The sequence below is a fragment of the Pecten maximus genome, chromosome 12 (genome assembly GCF_902652985.1).
Source record: "Pecten maximus chromosome 12, xPecMax1.1, whole genome shotgun sequence".
NCBI lineage: Eukaryota > Metazoa > Mollusca > Bivalvia > Pectinida > Pectinidae > Pecten > Pecten maximus.
The window spans coordinates 12,334,258-12,352,874 of NC_047026.1; the positions used below are offsets into that span (position 1 = coordinate 12,334,258).

General features: G+C 40.4%; 1 protein-coding gene across 1 annotated transcript in view; it reads left to right on the forward strand.

The window, feature by feature from the left end:
* LOC117339949 (bromodomain-containing protein 8-like) overlaps nt 1-17,449 on the forward strand; it is a 42,996-nt gene extending 25,547 nt beyond the window's left edge. The window contains exons 12-20 of the mRNA XM_033901671.1: nt 5,354-5,505; nt 7,926-8,088; nt 10,243-10,295; nt 10,757-10,905; nt 11,370-11,450; nt 12,339-12,407; nt 13,172-13,349; nt 14,065-14,151; nt 15,539-17,449. Coding sequence (XP_033757562.1) covers nt 5,354-5,505; nt 7,926-8,088; nt 10,243-10,295; nt 10,757-10,905; nt 11,370-11,450; nt 12,339-12,407; nt 13,172-13,349; nt 14,065-14,151; nt 15,539-15,622 — 1,016 coding nt within the window. The 3' untranslated portion in view covers nt 15,623-17,449. The remainder of the gene's footprint in view (nt 1-5,353; nt 5,506-7,925; nt 8,089-10,242; nt 10,296-10,756; nt 10,906-11,369; nt 11,451-12,338; nt 12,408-13,171; nt 13,350-14,064; nt 14,152-15,538) is intronic.
* Nucleotides 17,450-18,617: the final 1,168 nt, after the last annotated feature.

Here is an 18,617-nt window from a genome sequence, read left to right on the forward strand (position 1 = left end):
CACCCGACATAGTCCTCCCTGTCGATAGGTGACAGCCATACGTTTAGGTATATACACCCGACATAGTCCTCCCTGTCTATAGACATTAAGTGACAGCCATACGTTTAGGTATATACACCCGACATAGTCCTCCCTGTCTATAGGTGACAGCCATACGTTTAGGTATATACACCCGACATAGTCCTCCCTGTCTATAGACATTAGGTGACAGCCATACGTTTAGGTATATACACCCGACATAGTCCTCCCTGTCTATAGGTAACAGCCATACGTTTAGGTATAGACACCCGACATAGTTCTCCCTGTCTATAGACATTAGGTGACAGCCATACGTTTAGGTATATACATCCGACATAGTCCTCCCTGTCTATAGACATTAGGTGACAGCCATACGTTTAGGTATATACACCCCACATAGTCCTCCCTGTCTATAGACATTAGGTGACAGCCATACGTTTAAGTATAGACACCCAACATAGTCCTCCCTGTCTATAGGTGACAGCCATACGTTTAGTTATAGACACCCAACATAGTCCTCCCTGTCTATAGACATTAGGTGACAGCCATACGTTTAGGTATAGACACCCGACATAGTCCTCCCTGTCTATAGACATTAGGTGACAGCCATACGTTTAGGTATAGACACCCGACATAGTCCTCCCTGTCTATAGACATTAGGTGACAGCCATACGTTTAGGTATATACACCCCACATAGTCCTCCCTGTCTATAGGTGACAGCCATACGTTTAGGTATATACACCCGACATAGTCCTCCCTGTCTATAGACATTAGGTGACAGCCATACGTTTAGGTATATACATCCGACATAGTCCTCCCTGTCTATAGACATTAGGTGACAGCCATACGTTTAGGTATATACACCCCACATAGTCCTACCTGTCTATAGACATAAGGTGACAGCCATACGTTTAGGTATATACACCCCACATAGTCCTCCCTGTCTATAGACATTAGGTGACAGCCATACGTTTAGGTATATACATCCGACATAGTCCTCCCTGTCTATAGACATTAGGTGACCGCCATATGTTTAGGTATAGACACCCGACATAGTCCTCCCTGTCTATGGACATTAGGTGACAGCCATACGTTAAGGTATATACACCCCACATAGTCCTCCCTGTCCATAGACATTAGGTGACAGCCATACGTTTAGGTATAGACACCCGACATAGTTCTCCCTGTCTATAGACATTAGGTGACAGCCATACATTAGGTATATACACCCGACATAGTCCTCCCTGTCTATAGGTGACAGCCATACGTTTAGTTATAGACACCCAACATAGTCCTCCCTGTCTATAGACATTAGGTGACAGCCATACGTTTAGGTATAGACACCCGACATAGTCCTCCCTGTCTATAGACATTAGGTGACAGCCATACGTTTAGGTATATACACCTGACATAGTCCTCCCTGACTATAGGTGACAGCCATACGTTTAGGTATATACACCCGACATAGTCCTCCCTGTCTATAGGTGACAGCCATACGTTTAGGTATATACACCCGACATAGTCCTCCCTGTCTATAGGTGACAGCCATACGTTTAGTTATAGACACCCAACATAGTCCTCCCTGTCTATAGACATTAGGTGACAGCCATACGTTTAGGTATAGACACCCGACATAGTCCTCCCTGTCTATAGACATTAGGTGACAGCCATACGTTTAGGTATAGACACCCGACATAGTCCTCCCTGTCTATAGACATTAGGTGACAGCCATACGTTTAGGTATATACACCCCACATAGTCCTCCCTGTCTATAGGTGACAGCCATACGTTTAGGTATATACACCCGACATAGTCCTCCCTGTCTATAGACATTAGGTGACAGCCATACGTTTAGGTATATACATCCGACATAGTCCTCCCTGTCTATAGACATTAGGTGACAGCCATACGTTTAGGTATATACACCCCACATAGTCCTACCTGTCTATAGACATTAGGTGACAGCCATACGTTTAGGTATATACACCCCACATAGTCCTCCCTGTCTATAGACATTAGGTGACAGCCATACGTTTAGGTATATACACCCCACATAGTCCTCCCTGTCTATAGACATTAGGTGACAGCCATACGTTTAAGTATAGACACCCCACATAGTCCTCCCTGTCTATAGGTGACAGCCATACGTTTAGTTATAGACACCCGACATAGTTCTCCCTGTCTATAGACATTAGGTGACAGCCATACGTTTAGGTATATACACCCCACATAGTCCTCCCTGTCTATAGACATTAGGTGACAGCCATACGTTTAGGTATATACATCCGACATAGTCCTCCCTGTCTATAGACATTAGGTGACCGCCATATGTTTAGGTATAGACACCCGACATAGTCCTCCCTGTCTATGGACATTAGGTGACAGCCATACGTTAAGGTATATACACCCCACATAGTCCTCCCTGTCCATAGACATTAGGTGACAGCCATACGTTTAGGTATAGACACCCGACATAGTTCTCCCTGTCTATAGACATTAGGTGACAGCCATACATTAGGTATATACACCTGACATAGTCATCCCTGTCTATAGGTGACAGCCATACATTAGGTATATACACACGACATAGTCCTCCCTGTCTATAGACATTAGGTGACAGCCATACGTTTAGGTATAGACACCCGACATAGTCCTCCCTGTCTATAGACATTAGGTGACAGCCATACGTTTAGGTATATACACCTGACATAGTCCTCCCTGACTATAGGTGACAGCCATACGTTTAGGTATATACACCCGACATAGTCCTCCCTGTCTATAGGTGACAGCCATACGTTTAGGTATATACACCCGACATAGTCCTCCCTGTCTATAGGTGACAGCCATACGTTTAGGTATATACACCCGACATAGTCCTCCCTGTCTATAGACATTAGGTGACAGCCATACGTTTAGGTATATACACCCGACATAGTCCTCCCTGTCTATAGACATTAGGTGACAGCCATACGTTTAGGTATAGACACCCGACATAGTCCTCCCTGTCTATAGACATTAGGTGACAGCCATACGTTTAGGTATAGACACCCGACATAGTCCTCCCTGTCTATAGACATTAGGTGACAGAAATACGTTTAGGTATAGACACCCGACATAGTCCTCTCTGTCTATAGGTGACAGCCATACGTTTAGGTATATACACCCGACATAGTCCTCCCTGTCTATAGACATTAGATGACAGCCATACGTTTAGGTATAGACACCCGACATAGTCCTCTCTGTCTATAGGTGACAGCCATACGTTTAGGTATATACACCCGACATAGTCCTCCCTGTCTATAGACATTAGGTGACAGCCATACGTTTAGGTATAGACACCCCACATAGTCCTCCCTGTCTATAGACATTAGGTGACAGCCATACGTTTAGGTTTATACACCCGACATAGTCCTCCCTGTCTATAGGTGACAGCCATACGTTTAGGTATATACATACGACATAACTTCTATATCTATCAATTTTAGGTGATATTTATGTGAAGTTGTGACGACCATAGGTGATGTTTATGTTACTTTAGAATTGTGACAACAATATGTTTAGCTATAGATACCGACCGTAGTCCTCCCTATCTATAGACGTGTTCCAACAGTGTAGATATAGATACACTTCACACCCTTCCTTGTATAGAGAAATTATATTTAAGTGATATTTAATATGTAAAATTTAAACATTTATAATTGGATGGAAAGAAACTGTACTTAAATTATATCATACACTCATTTCCATAAGTTACAAGTGGTACAAGAAGTAGGCATATACTGTATACTTGGTACACTTCAGTTTGGGGAATTAATTTGCCGTCATTGAATATAGCGTGAAAATTAAAAACCAACAAATAGTTGTAAGGGGAAGTATAATATACTGTATATGAATGTATAATATATCATACTTGCCAACTTTTCCGATTTAGTCGGGAATTTCCCGATTTCAGACTCCCTGCCCCGTCTCCCGATCGTATAGATAAAACATAGTGTATTCTCCCGATTTTGGAGAATATGTCTTGATAACCCCGTATGGAGCCCCTATTCATCTTGTTAGATTCACTTAGGCCTATGACAGGTAACGCTTGCTGGCTGGTGAAAGACATATGTGTGGGACATTGGTCAGTTAACTGACCTGCTCACAGACCGTAACGAAATTCTGACACTTCACTGACTGCAAGGGTGACAATACCCCGATAAATAAACAATTAATTAAAACCAATTAAGCTGAGGATGCGTGGTGATGGTTTTGTAGCAGGTCAGTCATGGTTGATTAAACGCTTGAAAATGGCTTCCTATACTGCCTTTGATGTCAAGCGCATAAACGACCTCTACTTGACAGTATATCTCGGACAGTAAAAGTGAAAACAACACTGGCAATGTTATCAACAGAGTATCGAAATGTGACAGATTACTTATTGGAATGTTAACTACATTTAAACATTGGCTGATCTTTAGATAATTAGCTCAAGGAAATAAATTCACAATAACGACCATTTAGACCGAAGGCCTGGTTGCCGGTAGGTAACGTCGTTTCAATCAACGTAACATCAGCATACTTAGTGTCAATTAGCAGAGACTTATTTTGGCAGAAACTTTCCCAATTCACATTTTGAAAGACGAAAACATGTCCACAAATATTCACTTTCTTAAACTAAAAATAATTAAAGAAGAAGACAACTGCAGGTACAGCCCTTTTTATATATTTTTTTTGTATTATTGTCTTTGTTGTTATCCAAAGGAAACATTTGAAATTTCATTCAGATATCATATTGTACTTAGATATTTATCGTGACATTTTAGGTATTTTCTTTTCAAGTTTACTGCTGGAGAGAAAGCTTGATAGAAAGTGATATCGTTGTGATAATTTACATTTAATTGACTGACATCTATCTTACAACATAATTTTCATAACATATCTAAGTAAATACTTTTTTGAAATAAGTTTTTTCCCCCTTTTTTTCAGTGAGGGAAGGAAGCTTAAGTGTTCATGCAAGGAATTTATTTTCCAATAGCAAATTATCTCCCCTTAGTTTTTGTTTGCTAAATGTGTCGCGTGTGAAATGTGTTTTCCGGTCAAAAATGTCGCTCACGCACTTTCTCCCCCATGAGAATTTTAAAAAGTTGGCAAGTATGATATATGCCTTTATGCAGCAAAGGTATTGATGTTTTACCTGGTCATGGTAGAATTTCATTGTTGCACAAAATTTAATGCCCATGGAAATTTCCAAGTTGGACAACAGTGAAATTTTAGCACTGCAAAGTTAAACGATACACTATGGTTATGTTTAATAAAGAGTAAGGATGCGAGATTTCTGTTTGTTGATTCCAGACATAATGGTATCCGAGGAGGTTGTGACAGAGGAGGATGAAGAAGAAAAAAATGAGGTGACAACGGAGGATGACGAGGACACACGGGACTCCACAATCGATGTTATGAGTAAAGATGATGAAATGTCAATCCACAAAGTGGAGGATATTCCAGTAAGTTTGAGTTCAGATCTTGGTGTGATGCTTTTTAAGGCAGGTTTGGGTAGCCTACAAAGATTTGATAGGCAGCAATATTTCATCAGCATCGTAAAATTGTCCATTATGCCTGTGATACCCCTGTAATGAGTGATTTTTAGCTCACCTGCCCGAAGGGCAAGTGAGCTTATGCCGTGGCGCGGCGTCCGTCGTCCGTCCGTCGTCCGTCCGGCGTCAACTTTCCATTCAAGCAACTTCTTCTCAATAACCAAAAGGCCTAGAGACCTAATATTGGGCCTGTAGCATGCTGGGGTGAAGGGCTACCAAGTTTGTTCAAATGAATGACCTTGACCTTCATTCAAGGTCACAGGAGTCAAAAAGGCTAAAATCTTCAAACGACTTCTTCTCAACAACCAACAGTCCCAGGGAGTTGATATTGGGTATGTAGCATGCTGGGGTAAAGGGCTACCAAGTTTGTTCAAATGAATGACCTTGACTTTCATTCAAGGTCACAGGAGTCAAAAAGGCTAAAATCTTTAAACGACTTCTTCTCAATAACCAAGAGTCCCAGGGACTTGATATTGGGTCTGTAGCATGCTGGGGTGAAGGGCTACCAAGTTTGTTCAAATGAATGACCTTGACTTTCATTCAAGGTCACAGGAGTCAAAAAGGCTAAAATCTTTAAACAACTTCTTCTCAATAACCAAGAGTCCCAGGGAGTTGATATTGGGTCTGTAGCATGCTCGGGTGAAGGGCTACCAAGTTTGTTCAAATGAATGACCTTGACTTTCATTCAAGGTCACAGGAGTCAAAAAGGCTAAAATCTTTAAACGACTTCTTCTCAATAACCAAGAGTCCCAGGGAGTTGATATTGGGTCTGTAGCATGCTGGTGTGAAGGGCTACCAAGTTTGTTCAAATGAATGACCTTGACCGTCATTCAAGGTCACAGGAGTCAAAAAGGCTAAAATCTTTTAAACGACTTCTTCTCAATAACCAAGAGTCCCAGAGGCCTAATATTTGGCCTGTAGCATGCTGGGGTGAATGGCTCCCAAGTTTGTTCAAATGAATGACCTTGACTTTCATTCAAGGTCACAGGAGTCAAAAAGGCTAAAATCTTTAAACGACTTCTTCTCAATAACCAAGAGTCTCAGGGAGTTGATATTGGGTCTGTAGCATGCTGCGGTAAAGGGCTACCAATTTTGTTCAGATGAATGACCTTGACCTTCATTCAAGGTCACAGGGGTCAAAAAGGCTAAAATCTTTAAACAACTTCTTCTCAATAACCAAGAGTCCCAGGGAGTTGATATTGGGTCTGTAGCATGCTGGGGTGAAGGGCTACCAAGTTTGTTCAAATGAATGACCTTGACTTTCATTCAAGGTCACAGGAGTCAAAAAGGCTAAAATCTTTAAACGACTTCTTCTCAATAACCAAGAGTCCCAGAGACCTAATATTTGGCCTGTAGCATGCTGGGGTGAAGGGCTACCAAGTTTGTTCAAATGAATGACCTTGACCTTCATTCAAGGTCACAGGGGTCAAAAAGGCTAAAATCTTCAAACGACTTCTTCTCAATAACCAACAGTCCCAGGGAGTTGATATTGGGTCTGTAGCATGCTGGGATGAAGGGCTACCTAGTTTGTTCAAATGAATGGCCTTGACCTTCATTCAAGGTCACAGGGGCCAAAAAGGCTAAAATCTTTAAACGACTTCTTCTCGATAACCAACAGTCCCAGAGACCTAATATTTGGCCTGTAGCATGCTGGGGTAAAGAGCTACCAAGTTTGTTCAAATGAATGACCTTGACTTTCATTCAAGGTCACGTCGATCAAGTATGCTTAAATCTTTAAATGACTTTTAGTGAAAAGCCAAAGTGCAGAGAGACATTATATTGGTCCTGTAGCATGCTTTCAAATAACTGCAGGATCCATATATGAAAAGATCACTGTATTGCAGGTGAGCGATTTGGGCCCATTGGGCCCTTGTATAAGTCCTCTACCGGTGAAACCAAGGGGACTCTATGTTTCCTACGTGTCCGTCTGTCCACTCATTGGTCCGTCCGTCCACTTATAAGCATATGTCAGTCCGTCCACTTAGTTTTCCACTCTTTTCCCAGCCATGCTACAAGGGATGTTGGAAAAAGTTGGTATGTAACTTCAGTATGAGTAGCTACTGATCAAGTTGGAGTTTCAGGGTTTTTTGGGTCAAGGTCAAGGTCACTTGCTATTTTTAGTGGGGGGATGGGGGGCATTATTATTGCTTTAGCTTTAGCAATACACTCAGAATGCTTGGTTTCACTTTAAGTTATATAACCAATTACAATTCTGCCTAAATTCATTTTAACTTAGATATGAAATTCAATATGCCTTCCAAAACATAGTTTCTACATGATGACTCATAACGAATTGCTTCTCATTGCTTTAACTTTTGTCATTGATGTAGGAAGACAGTACAGAATCTGCAGACATCAACAGCTCCAGTTTTATCAATGTGGACGATGAAATTTCCATCAAGGAGGAGGAACCTCTCTCCCCCACCAGTAGTGTTTCATCTAAACTGAGCGAGTCTGACACCATAAGGAATGTCGTACGACGACGAGGAAGGGGTGGGTAGTTTACACAACCATAAGGAATGTCGTACGACGACGAGGAAGGGGTGGGTAGTTTACACAACCATAAGGAATATCTTACGACGACGAGGAAGGGGTGGGTAGTTTACACAACCATAAGGAATGTCGTACGACGACGAGGAAGGGGTGGGTAGTTTACACAACCATAAGGAATGTCGTACGACGACGAGGAAGGGGTGGGTAGTTTACACAACCATAAGGAATGTCGTACGACAACAAGGAAGGGGTGGGTAGTTTACACAACCATAAGGAATGTCGTACGACGACGAGGAAGGGGTGGGTAGTTTACACAACCATAAGGAATGTCGTATGACAACAAGGAAGGGGTGGGTAGTTTACACAACCATAAGGAATGTCGTACGACGACGAGGAAGGGGTGGGTAGTTTACACAACCATAAGGAATGTCGTATGACAACAAGGAAGGGGTGGGTAGTTTACACAACCATAAGGAATGTCGTACGACGACGAGGAAGGGGTGGGTAGTTTACACAACCATAAGGAATGTCGTATGACGACAAGGAAGGGGTGGGTAGTTTACACAACCATAAGGAATGTCGTACGACGACAAGGAAGGGGTGGGTAGTTTACACAACCATAAGGAATGTCGTACGACAACAAGGAAGGGGTGGGTAGTTTACACAACCATAAGGAATGTCGTATGACAACAAGGAATGGGTGGGTAGTTTACACAACCATAAGGAATGTCGTACGACGACGAGGAAGGGGTGGGTAGTTTACACAACCATAAGGAATGTCGTACGATGACGAGGAAGGGGTGGGTAGTTTACACAACCATAAGGAATGTCGTATGACAACAAGGAAGGGGTTGGTAGTTTACACAACCATAAGGAATGTCGTACGACGACGAGGAAGGGGTGGGTAGTTTACACAACCATAAGGAATGTCGTACGACGACGAGGAAGGGGTGGGTAGTTTACACAACCATAAGGAATGTCGTATGATGACGAGGAAGGGGTGGGTAGATTACACAACCATAAGGAATGTCGTACGACGACGAGGAAGGGGTGGGTAGTTTACACAACCATAAGGAATGTCGTATGACAACAAGGAAGGGGTGGGTAGTTTACACAACCATAAGGAATGTCGTACGATGACGAGGAAGGGGTGGGTAATTTACACAACCATAAGGAATGTCGTATGACAACAAGGAAGGGGTGGGTAGTTTACACAACCATAAGGAATGTCGTACGACGACGAGGAAGGGGTGGGTAGTTTACACAACCATAAGGAATGTCGTACTACGAGGAAGGGGTGGGTAGTTTACACAACCATAAGGAATGTCGTATGACGACGAGGAAGGGGTGGGTAGTTTACACAACCATAAGGAATGTCGTACTACGACGAGGAAGGGGTGGGTAGTTTACACAACCATAAGGAATGTCGTACAACAACGAGGAAGGGGTGGGTAGTTTACACAACCATAAGGAATGTCGTACGATGACGAGGAAGGGGTGGGTAGTTTACACAACCATAAGGAATGTCGTATGATGAAGAGGAAGGAGTGGGTAGTTTACACAACCATAAGGAATGTCGTACTACGACGAGGAAGGGGTGGGTAGTTTACACAACCATAAGGAATGTCATACGACAACGAGGAAGGGGTGGGTAGTTTACACAACCATAAGGAATGTCGTACGACGACGAGGAAGGGGTGGTTAATTTACACAGCCATAAGGAATGTCGTATGACGAAGAGGAAGGAGTGGGTGGTTTACATAACCATAAGGAATGTCATACGACAAAGTGAAAGGGATGGGTAGTTTATACAACCTTGTGTTAAAAGATAACCAAAATAGGAATGGTGAAAAAATTTTAATTTCTAATTTTCTCAAATGAAATATTGCTTATGTCCTCACCAAGAAGTGATCAGAAGCATAAATTGTTTGGTCTGACAATCTTCAATGTTTGGGCTAATTAGCTAATACCATGTATACGAATAATGTGCTTTCATTTCTCTGATGACAATTAAGGCTTTTGACTTCTTGTTCGATTTGTTGAAATCTCATATTTTGTCATTTTCTGAAAACAGGGTAGTGAGGGTTTCCTATCCTGTTCATCGTTGTACCAGGACAAATCAAAATAACTTTTGATTTTTGATTTTTGTTTTAGGACGGTCCCGCGGAGGTAGACGGCCATCCAGGAGACCAAAGAGGGCTTTACATGTAAGGATCAATAAAACTTGTGTTGTTCTTTCTAACTCGCTCCTATCCGCTTTCTCATCACGTGTAAGGCATGTCTTAACAGGTTTTTTTGTCATGCCCCCGCCATGAATGATCCCGTCCCGTCCCTTTCCGGATTCAATGTCACTAGCTAATCTCAGGAACTGCTGATGCGATCCTCACCAAACTGTGTTTCAGGGTGTCAAGTGGCAGCGGGGGCATTTATGTCTTACAGACATTTTCTAGTTTTCTTTTTGAGGACACTCGATTTTGAATCATATGTAAGGACACACCAAATTAATTCATTATTTTTTGGTATGACAATGCAACTTAATGTGTTTGCAATATGCATGAGCAAACGTTTTAAAAAAAGAAAAAAACAGTAATGATGTATGTAGATTTTTACAGTTTAAAGCAATTACCAGGTAGAGACATTTTGGTATAATTGTTTTGTATGTTATCAGGAAGACGATCGAAAGGATGACTCGATGTCTCGTCTTAGTGACGGAGATACAACAGAGGATGATGATGACCTAGCCTCAAGTTCTTTCAACCAGCCAGGAACGTCGGGGACTTTCTCCGAGTCCATTCCAAACAGTCCTCTCTCTCATTGGTAAGGCCACAGCCTTTTTACTGACTATTTGGTACAATCTGTGTGGTTTTGATATGCCTTTAGAATTTTGGCAGATGTCTTATGATATACATACCTTCTGCATCTGTCCGTCAACATTTAATTAAAACTTTGTGGCAAGTTTCGCATAAATGTTCTTGTGGGGTCTGACAATGATGGTATGGATTCAATTTGTGAAAATATTTTAGTTTTGTCAAATTTTCTTCATGAATAACATTATGGAATAGGGTCAGAGGGGTATCTTCATATTTTTTGTTTTTTGTTTGCTTTTTTGTTTTTTTCATTTTTAAACTTGATTAGATATTGAGTCAAAGACACATCCCATATATGGTCAAACATATTACTAAATAAAACATAAAAATACATTTGTGTTTACAAGACATAATTATTTACTGCATAGTTGAAACATTTGGTCTTGAAATCAAAGTATCTAATTTTGTTAATAGCAGTGATACAGAAGATGAGAAGAACTGGAAAAACTGGAAGAAATCCATCATGCTGGTATGGAAATCAGCAGCCAGTCACAAGTATGTAAAACTGACCTGATGACCGGTATATAACTGACCAGCTCACCCGTATAAAACTGACCAGCTGACCCATATACAGCTGACCCATATTCAACTGACAAACTGAACCGTATACAACTGACCAGCTGACCTGTATGCAACTGACCAGCTGACCCATATTCAACTGACCAGCTGACCTGTATATAACTGACCAGCTGACCTGTATATAACTGACCAGCTGACCTGTATACAACTGACCAGCTGACCTGTATACAACTGACCAGCTGACCTGTATACAACTGACCAGCTGACCTGTATATAACTGACCAGCTGTCCCATATACAACTGACCAGCTGACCCATATTCAGCTGACCAGCTAACCCGTATAAAACTGACCAGCTGACCTGTATACAGCTGACCAGCTGACCCATATTCAACTGACCCGCTGACCCGTATACAACTGACCAGCTAACCCGTATACAGCTGACTGGTATACAACTGACCAGCTGACCTGTATATAACTGACCAGCTGACCTGTATATAACTGACTAGTATACAGCTGACCAATATTATGTATGCCAGATGACTAGCCTAGTGTTCTCTATACAAGTTAGATAGTGATGCCAAAGTTAGTAGAGTATCAGGCTAATTTGATCTTCGATGATAATATTTTGTTTGAATCCTACGTATACTATGTATACCCTGTACAGTTTCCATTCTAATAAAGCTCAAGGATCCTGTGTTGTTGTGGCCTTGGGAAGTACATTTCACTCCAATCTGTCTGATAGAAGGTGTTAACATTTTACACTTACAGGGAAACATTGTTTTACTGGGCCCTTGTGAGAAATATTGTTTGAAGTTACTAAACGTGTAAGCTTGACTGATGAAATAAATGTTTGTATTTGACAGGTATGCCAATGTGTTCATGCATCCCGTCACCGAGGACATAGCTCCTGGCTATTCCAGTATCGTTTTCAGGTAAATGTCCTCCAGTTTTTATATTGTAATCGTATTGGTGGATAAGAAAGCTGAAAAAGGCAGCAAGTTATAAAATTGTCAGAAACATTTTTGAAATTTTAGATAACAAAGAATGTAATAATGGCTACAAGTGCCTCTTGTTTATCTTTGTCTTCAATTAAATAACTTTCCAGATCCCAATGGTACATTATGTACATCTACAAGTTTTGGAGATGGGACATCTACATATTGACTGCTCTATTCTGCTGTATAATTGTTATAACATTACTAATGTGTCTGTGCCCTCCTCAAGCAGATGATATTTGGGCTGCCAGGGTTGGGAGCCCTGGGTAAGCCCATAGCACAATAGGTGTCCTCACACAAGAGGGCTTGACAGCCAGGGTTGGGAGCCCTGGGTAAGCCCCTAGAACAATAGGTGTCCTCATACTTGAGGGCTTGACAGCCAGGGTTGGTAGCCTTGGGGTCAGCCCTAGCACAATAGATGTCCTCACACTTGAGGGCTTGACAGCCAGGGTTGGTAGCCCTTGGGGTCAGCCCTAGCACAATAGATGTCCTCACACTTGAGGGCTTGACTGCCAGGGTTGGGAGCCCTGGGGTCACTCCCTAGCTCAATAGGTGTCCTCACACTTGAGGGCTCTCTTTCAATACTCTCATTCTAATTGAAGTTGTGAATTACCTTGTGTAATGTTAAAGGAAATAAAAAAAATTATCTACCTTCAACAGGTGTGAAACAAAACTGTAAATGAATACTTTACTAATTACAGACCCATGAATCTGGGTACAATCAAGAAGAATGTGGAAGCTGGCATCATTCGAACGACTGCAGAATTCCAGCGTGATGTAATGCTGATGTTTACCAATGCCATCATGTATAACAGCTCAAATCACAATGTGTACAAGATGGCTGTCGAGATGTACCATGATGTCATGCAGCACATTGAGGTATGACATAGTCAGTCTGTGATGGCTGTCCATCTGTTTAATCACAGAGATTGTAGAACCAATCTTTGGCTGTGGATTTTGGAAGTTTTATTGGTTACTGTGAGTTGTATACTGAAATGCAGAGGAAATATCTATTTAGAAAAAAAAGTTTAGATTAAATAGTCTGAGTTGTTCTTACTTCACAGACAAATAGGCTTCACTATCCTCTTTATTCTGTATCAGAGGATCCAGCATTTTATTATGGTCATATAAAGACTAATAGAATCTAACGAGGGTCTGTTCTGTGGACAGGGATATCTCAACCGAAAGTAAGAGTTTGGCCAGTCAGCACGAGGCTTGCCAAGTGCTAGCCAGCCAAACTCTTACACGAGGGTTGAGATATCCTTGGTCGCAGAACAGACCCATGATTAATTATTTTTCTCACATACTTGCAACCAAAATGATGACGTTACGTTATTGTGAGCAGCGTCATATAGCGCGTGCCGGCTGTCTTTACCCACCCCTGTGTAAGATCGATTTATCTTTTCCCTAGCAACCTCCGGATAACCCTGTGAAGTATGTGAGAATAACATTTCTTATATCTGATATTTGTTAATTTCATTCATCAAGGGAAGGTTACTCGTTAATTTCATTCATCAAAGGAAGGTTACTCGTTAATTTCATTCATCAAGGGAAGGTTACTCTGATGAGAAATTTGAACATTTTCCTTCCACAGCAATACGTAAGCACCCAACTGATGGTCCAGTCAACCGACACTAAACATCTGCGCACGACCCGGCGAGTGGACAACACTAGCGATAAGGTAGTTCTTTATTGGCCTTTTGGAGTTTCCTCTTTTGTAACATATCTTAGCCAACTAATATGTGCCCTGGTAATATTATTAGAAGTCTTTATCTGTGAGTGGCTTCTCTTACAACTTTGTATTTATCTGCATCCAGTTGGTAGTATATTCCCAGTCGTTAAGTATGGCTCAACAATAAATACCCTGTGAATTATATAGATTATTATTTGGACACAAATGTACAAAAATATTTACCGATTTACTGCAATGTTTACAAGGTGGCGTTACAATACAATTGCGAAATATTGGCTCCCCAAAGTTAGACAACTATACATTAAATGAAAACTGAAATCATATACATTTACGTTTGGCATCACAGTCTCCCATTGCCTCAATGTTAATCTTGGCAGCATCTATGAACGGATAGATGCGCAGTCAAGATCACATGACGTGATTCTTAAGTCATTTTGATCAACGTCATGGAAATGCTTCACTATATGCTATGAATGACTCAAATGCAGTAAGGATAATGATTACGAAAAATTGTGTTACTATGATGCCATTTTGGCGATATGTTGATCATCGTCACATAAAGGCTTTGAACTGACGGGTGCCATTCTATTTATCTGTCACGCTATTGCATTTAATTGTCAAAAAATACTATTTGACAAGCGTTTAATTGTTAAATGTAACTCCAAACTCCAGTGATCAAATCATCTCATTAAATGATATTTTGAAATCTTTTTTCATTCAAACTTATGTATGTAAATTATATTTACATAGAAAGAATAATGAATGGTTAATGGTAGTTATTATTAGACTCTCAATCCTAACTAACAATCTATTAATTTCGTTTTCATGTGTGTAGATTCAAATCTACATGTTACTTAGTATTATTATGCAATACGAAATCAGAGACAGGAGCTGGAAAACCGATGATTTTGAAAGTATCTTAACAAAAAATGACAGATATTGGGTAAAAAATTGGCCTTAAAGCAATATCAATCATGTTTATCTGGTTTCCCCATCAGGGCTTTTCCAGTAAAACATCTACCCCACCCCAGGACTCCAGGTTTGGTTAAGGGGAACCATCTATAGAATTTATTTAATAAATTGCATAGAAGTAGTAGGAAGGCAATCCAACCATGGATAGAAGTGATTTGATATGGAGTCCTTGGATCAGGTAGATATTTTAATGGAATAGCCCTCATTTCTTTTTCAACATCTGCGGTAAGATTTTATTAAAGAAGAGCCTAGAGCAGGACAGTTGAGTAACAAATGTGTAGTAGGGTAACTTAGAAGTAAGCTGTTAGTGTATGTATATGCTTTTGCATGAGAACATAATTATGAATACTCCTTATATGGTGATGTTGATTCTATGTGAGATTGATCTGTATTGTACTTCCAGGAGGAAGAGGCAAAGCGTCGCAGACTTTCCACAGACACACACATTCACACAGAGGGTGGAAAAGCCAAGAAACGCAAAACGTGATGTGACAACTAATGGCAAATAAACTGTTTGAAGCAAGAACTGACGCTGGAAACACAAGTTACTTCAGTGTTTTTGGCAACATTTGTGTCATAATGCACATATGTACATTCGTAATGATAATAAATGAATGAATAAATTCTGCTGGTGACACCTAGTGGATGTTCTGGGAGGTAGAAGTGGTGACACCTGCTGGCTGTTCTGGGAGGTAGAAGTGGTGACACCTGCTGGCTGTTCTGGGAGATAGAAGTGGTGACACCTGCTGGCTGTTCTGGGAGGTAGAAGTGACAACACCTGCTGGCTGTTCTGGGAGGTAGAAGTGGCGACACCTGCTGGCTGTTCTGGGAGGTAGAAGTGGTGACACCTGCTGGCTGTTCTGGGAGGTAGAAGTGGCAACACCTGCTGGCTGTTCTGGGAGGTATTAGTGGTGACACCTGCTGGCTGTTCTGGGAGGTAGAAGTGGCGACACCTGCTGGATGCTCTGGGAGGTAGAAGTGGTGAAACCTTCTGATTTTATGGCAACATCTTCTAGAAGTTCTGGAGATCAAAGTGGCAAAAACTTGCTAGCTCAAATTGAAGTTTAACTTGGCAACAGCTAGCAGAAATTCTGGGAGAAATAAGTGGCAACATATGCTAAATTTTTGAAAGACAAAATTTCATGATGATCAGTGTGTAATCGAATGACCTTAAAACAAATCATGTTTTTTAAAAAGAAATTATGTTAAAATATTTGATAATAGTTTGAAATCATGGTAATTTACAAAATTGTATGTAGACTTTCCAACCTCTGTGCACATTTGATTTGTTGTTTTCAAAAATCAAAGATCAGTTGATGTTTTTTAGCCCATTATTGAAAAACATCAATTGATTTAAGATCAAAATCAAATTGCTCTACGTCCATGATCTCTTGTCATGAGCCCAGCATATATGGAGGTGGATGTGTCTGATGTATATTTTGCCCCCTTGCTGAATTGTCAGTATTCTAGTCTGATCTAGAAAACAAATGGCTGACAGTTGAAGTTCACTATTACAATTTCTTGAAAACTGTTTCTTCGATATCTCTTAGATTTTACATGTAGGTTTCTCAAACTTCATATGTAGGTGTCCATTGGTCCCTAGTTGTGCCCATTTGATTTTGAGTTTAATCTAGAATGTAAAATGGCTGACAGTTGAAGTTTAGCTTTGCTATTTCTTATTCACAGAAAATTCTTCTCCGAGATGTCTCTTCTATTTCATCTGAAGGTTTTCCTTGTTATCAAATCATTAAAATGGAGAAAAGACCATTCATAGAACAAATAAAGATCTTTCGATGGTGGGCGCCAATATCCCTCTGGGATCTCCTGTTAAAGTAGAAAAAAAAATTCTCACATAGAACAATAAAGATCATTCAATGGTGGATGCAGAACAAATAAAGATCTTTCAATGGTGGGTGCCAAGATCCCTCTGAGATCTCCTGATAAAGTAGAGAAAATTCACACTTAGAACATATAAAGATCATTCAGTGGTGAGCATCAAGATCCCTTTGGGATCTCTTGGTAAAGTAGAGAAAATTTCTCACAAAGATAAAATAAAGATCATTCAATGGTGGGCATCAACAACCCTCTTGGATCTCTTGTTTATTCTGTAATTAGGCTTCTTAAAACATCCATTTGAAATGTTCACACACTGACTACAGTTGTGGATACATTTGGTTTTTGTTTTGAAAATACTTGTTAATCATGAAATTGATTCTTTTCTGAAGTTTTTGATACACATTGTATCCACATTTTTTTTAGGGTTATCAAGTTGTAAAAACTTCTATGAAGCGAGTAAATAAAAAATAAAATGAAATTGTTGTTTTCATTTCATTCAGTTAGTCAAATGATCCCATTGAAGGTTGGTTACTGGCAACAATATTGTCATTTTCATCTGCATTAATTATTTTCAAAATCCACTCAACTTTGTTCAATTCAAAATCATTTGTGTTTTTAACCACCCATCAGAGAAGGGTCATTATGTAATTATGTAAATTTACTCTTTGTCCTTAGGTCTGCCCTTTCAATTTGGTGTCTGATCAGAAAAACAAATGGCCGGCAACCGTCTTGGATTTTGACAGTTGAAGTTTGTTATCTTTATTTCTTTAAAAGGACAAGAGGGATATTTAGCAAATTTCACATGTAGATTTCCCTTGGTCTATAGATGGGCTGTCAAGTTTGTTCAAATTAATGACCTACATTCAAGGTCACAGAGGCCAAATATGCTAAAAACTTTAAACAACTTCTTGTCAACAATCAAGAAGTCTAGAGACCTGAAGTCACAGGGGTCAACTATGTAAAACATTTTTGTCAACTTCTTGAATGTAGTTCAAGGTCATTCATTTCAAAAAATCTGAGAGCCCTATCCTAGTTGTGCCCTTGAGACAGAAATGTTGCTACGCATTTATGCATTGCTATATTTATAACCGAACTGAGAAAACACACACCGAATGAATCAGCCTACCCGAACACCACTGTAATTACAAAGACGGTTCTTGGGCAATAGAGACAGAAACATAGTGGATGCAATTTTCAATTCCAAAAAAGAAATCATTTATTGAGAGAGAGACACACACATATATATCTAACTCAATGCTGATGGAGATTCGTTAGTATATCAAAAAAAAAAAAAAAAAAGAATACCAGGTGTTTCAAAAGAGTAAACGTTCACTGTTTCATAGACGACTCCGCCATGTAAATCTAGGTCCATTCCGGGTTAAGTGACATTCTCCAGAAGTTCGGCTGACAACTGAACCACTAGGTATGGCAACAAGCTGGAACACGTCCGACGTCATATTGCACAAACACCCTTCTCAGTGAGATCATGATGTCGGCCATACAATTTTCCAATACATGTAGTCTGTATCAACCTACGTCTCTCGAAAGGAAATGGCTTAAATATAGAAAAGGGCCCAGTTGTTCAAAGGGTAAGTAGGCTAATCAGAGTTTAACAACAATTTCTAAATCCTTATGAAATCATTCCT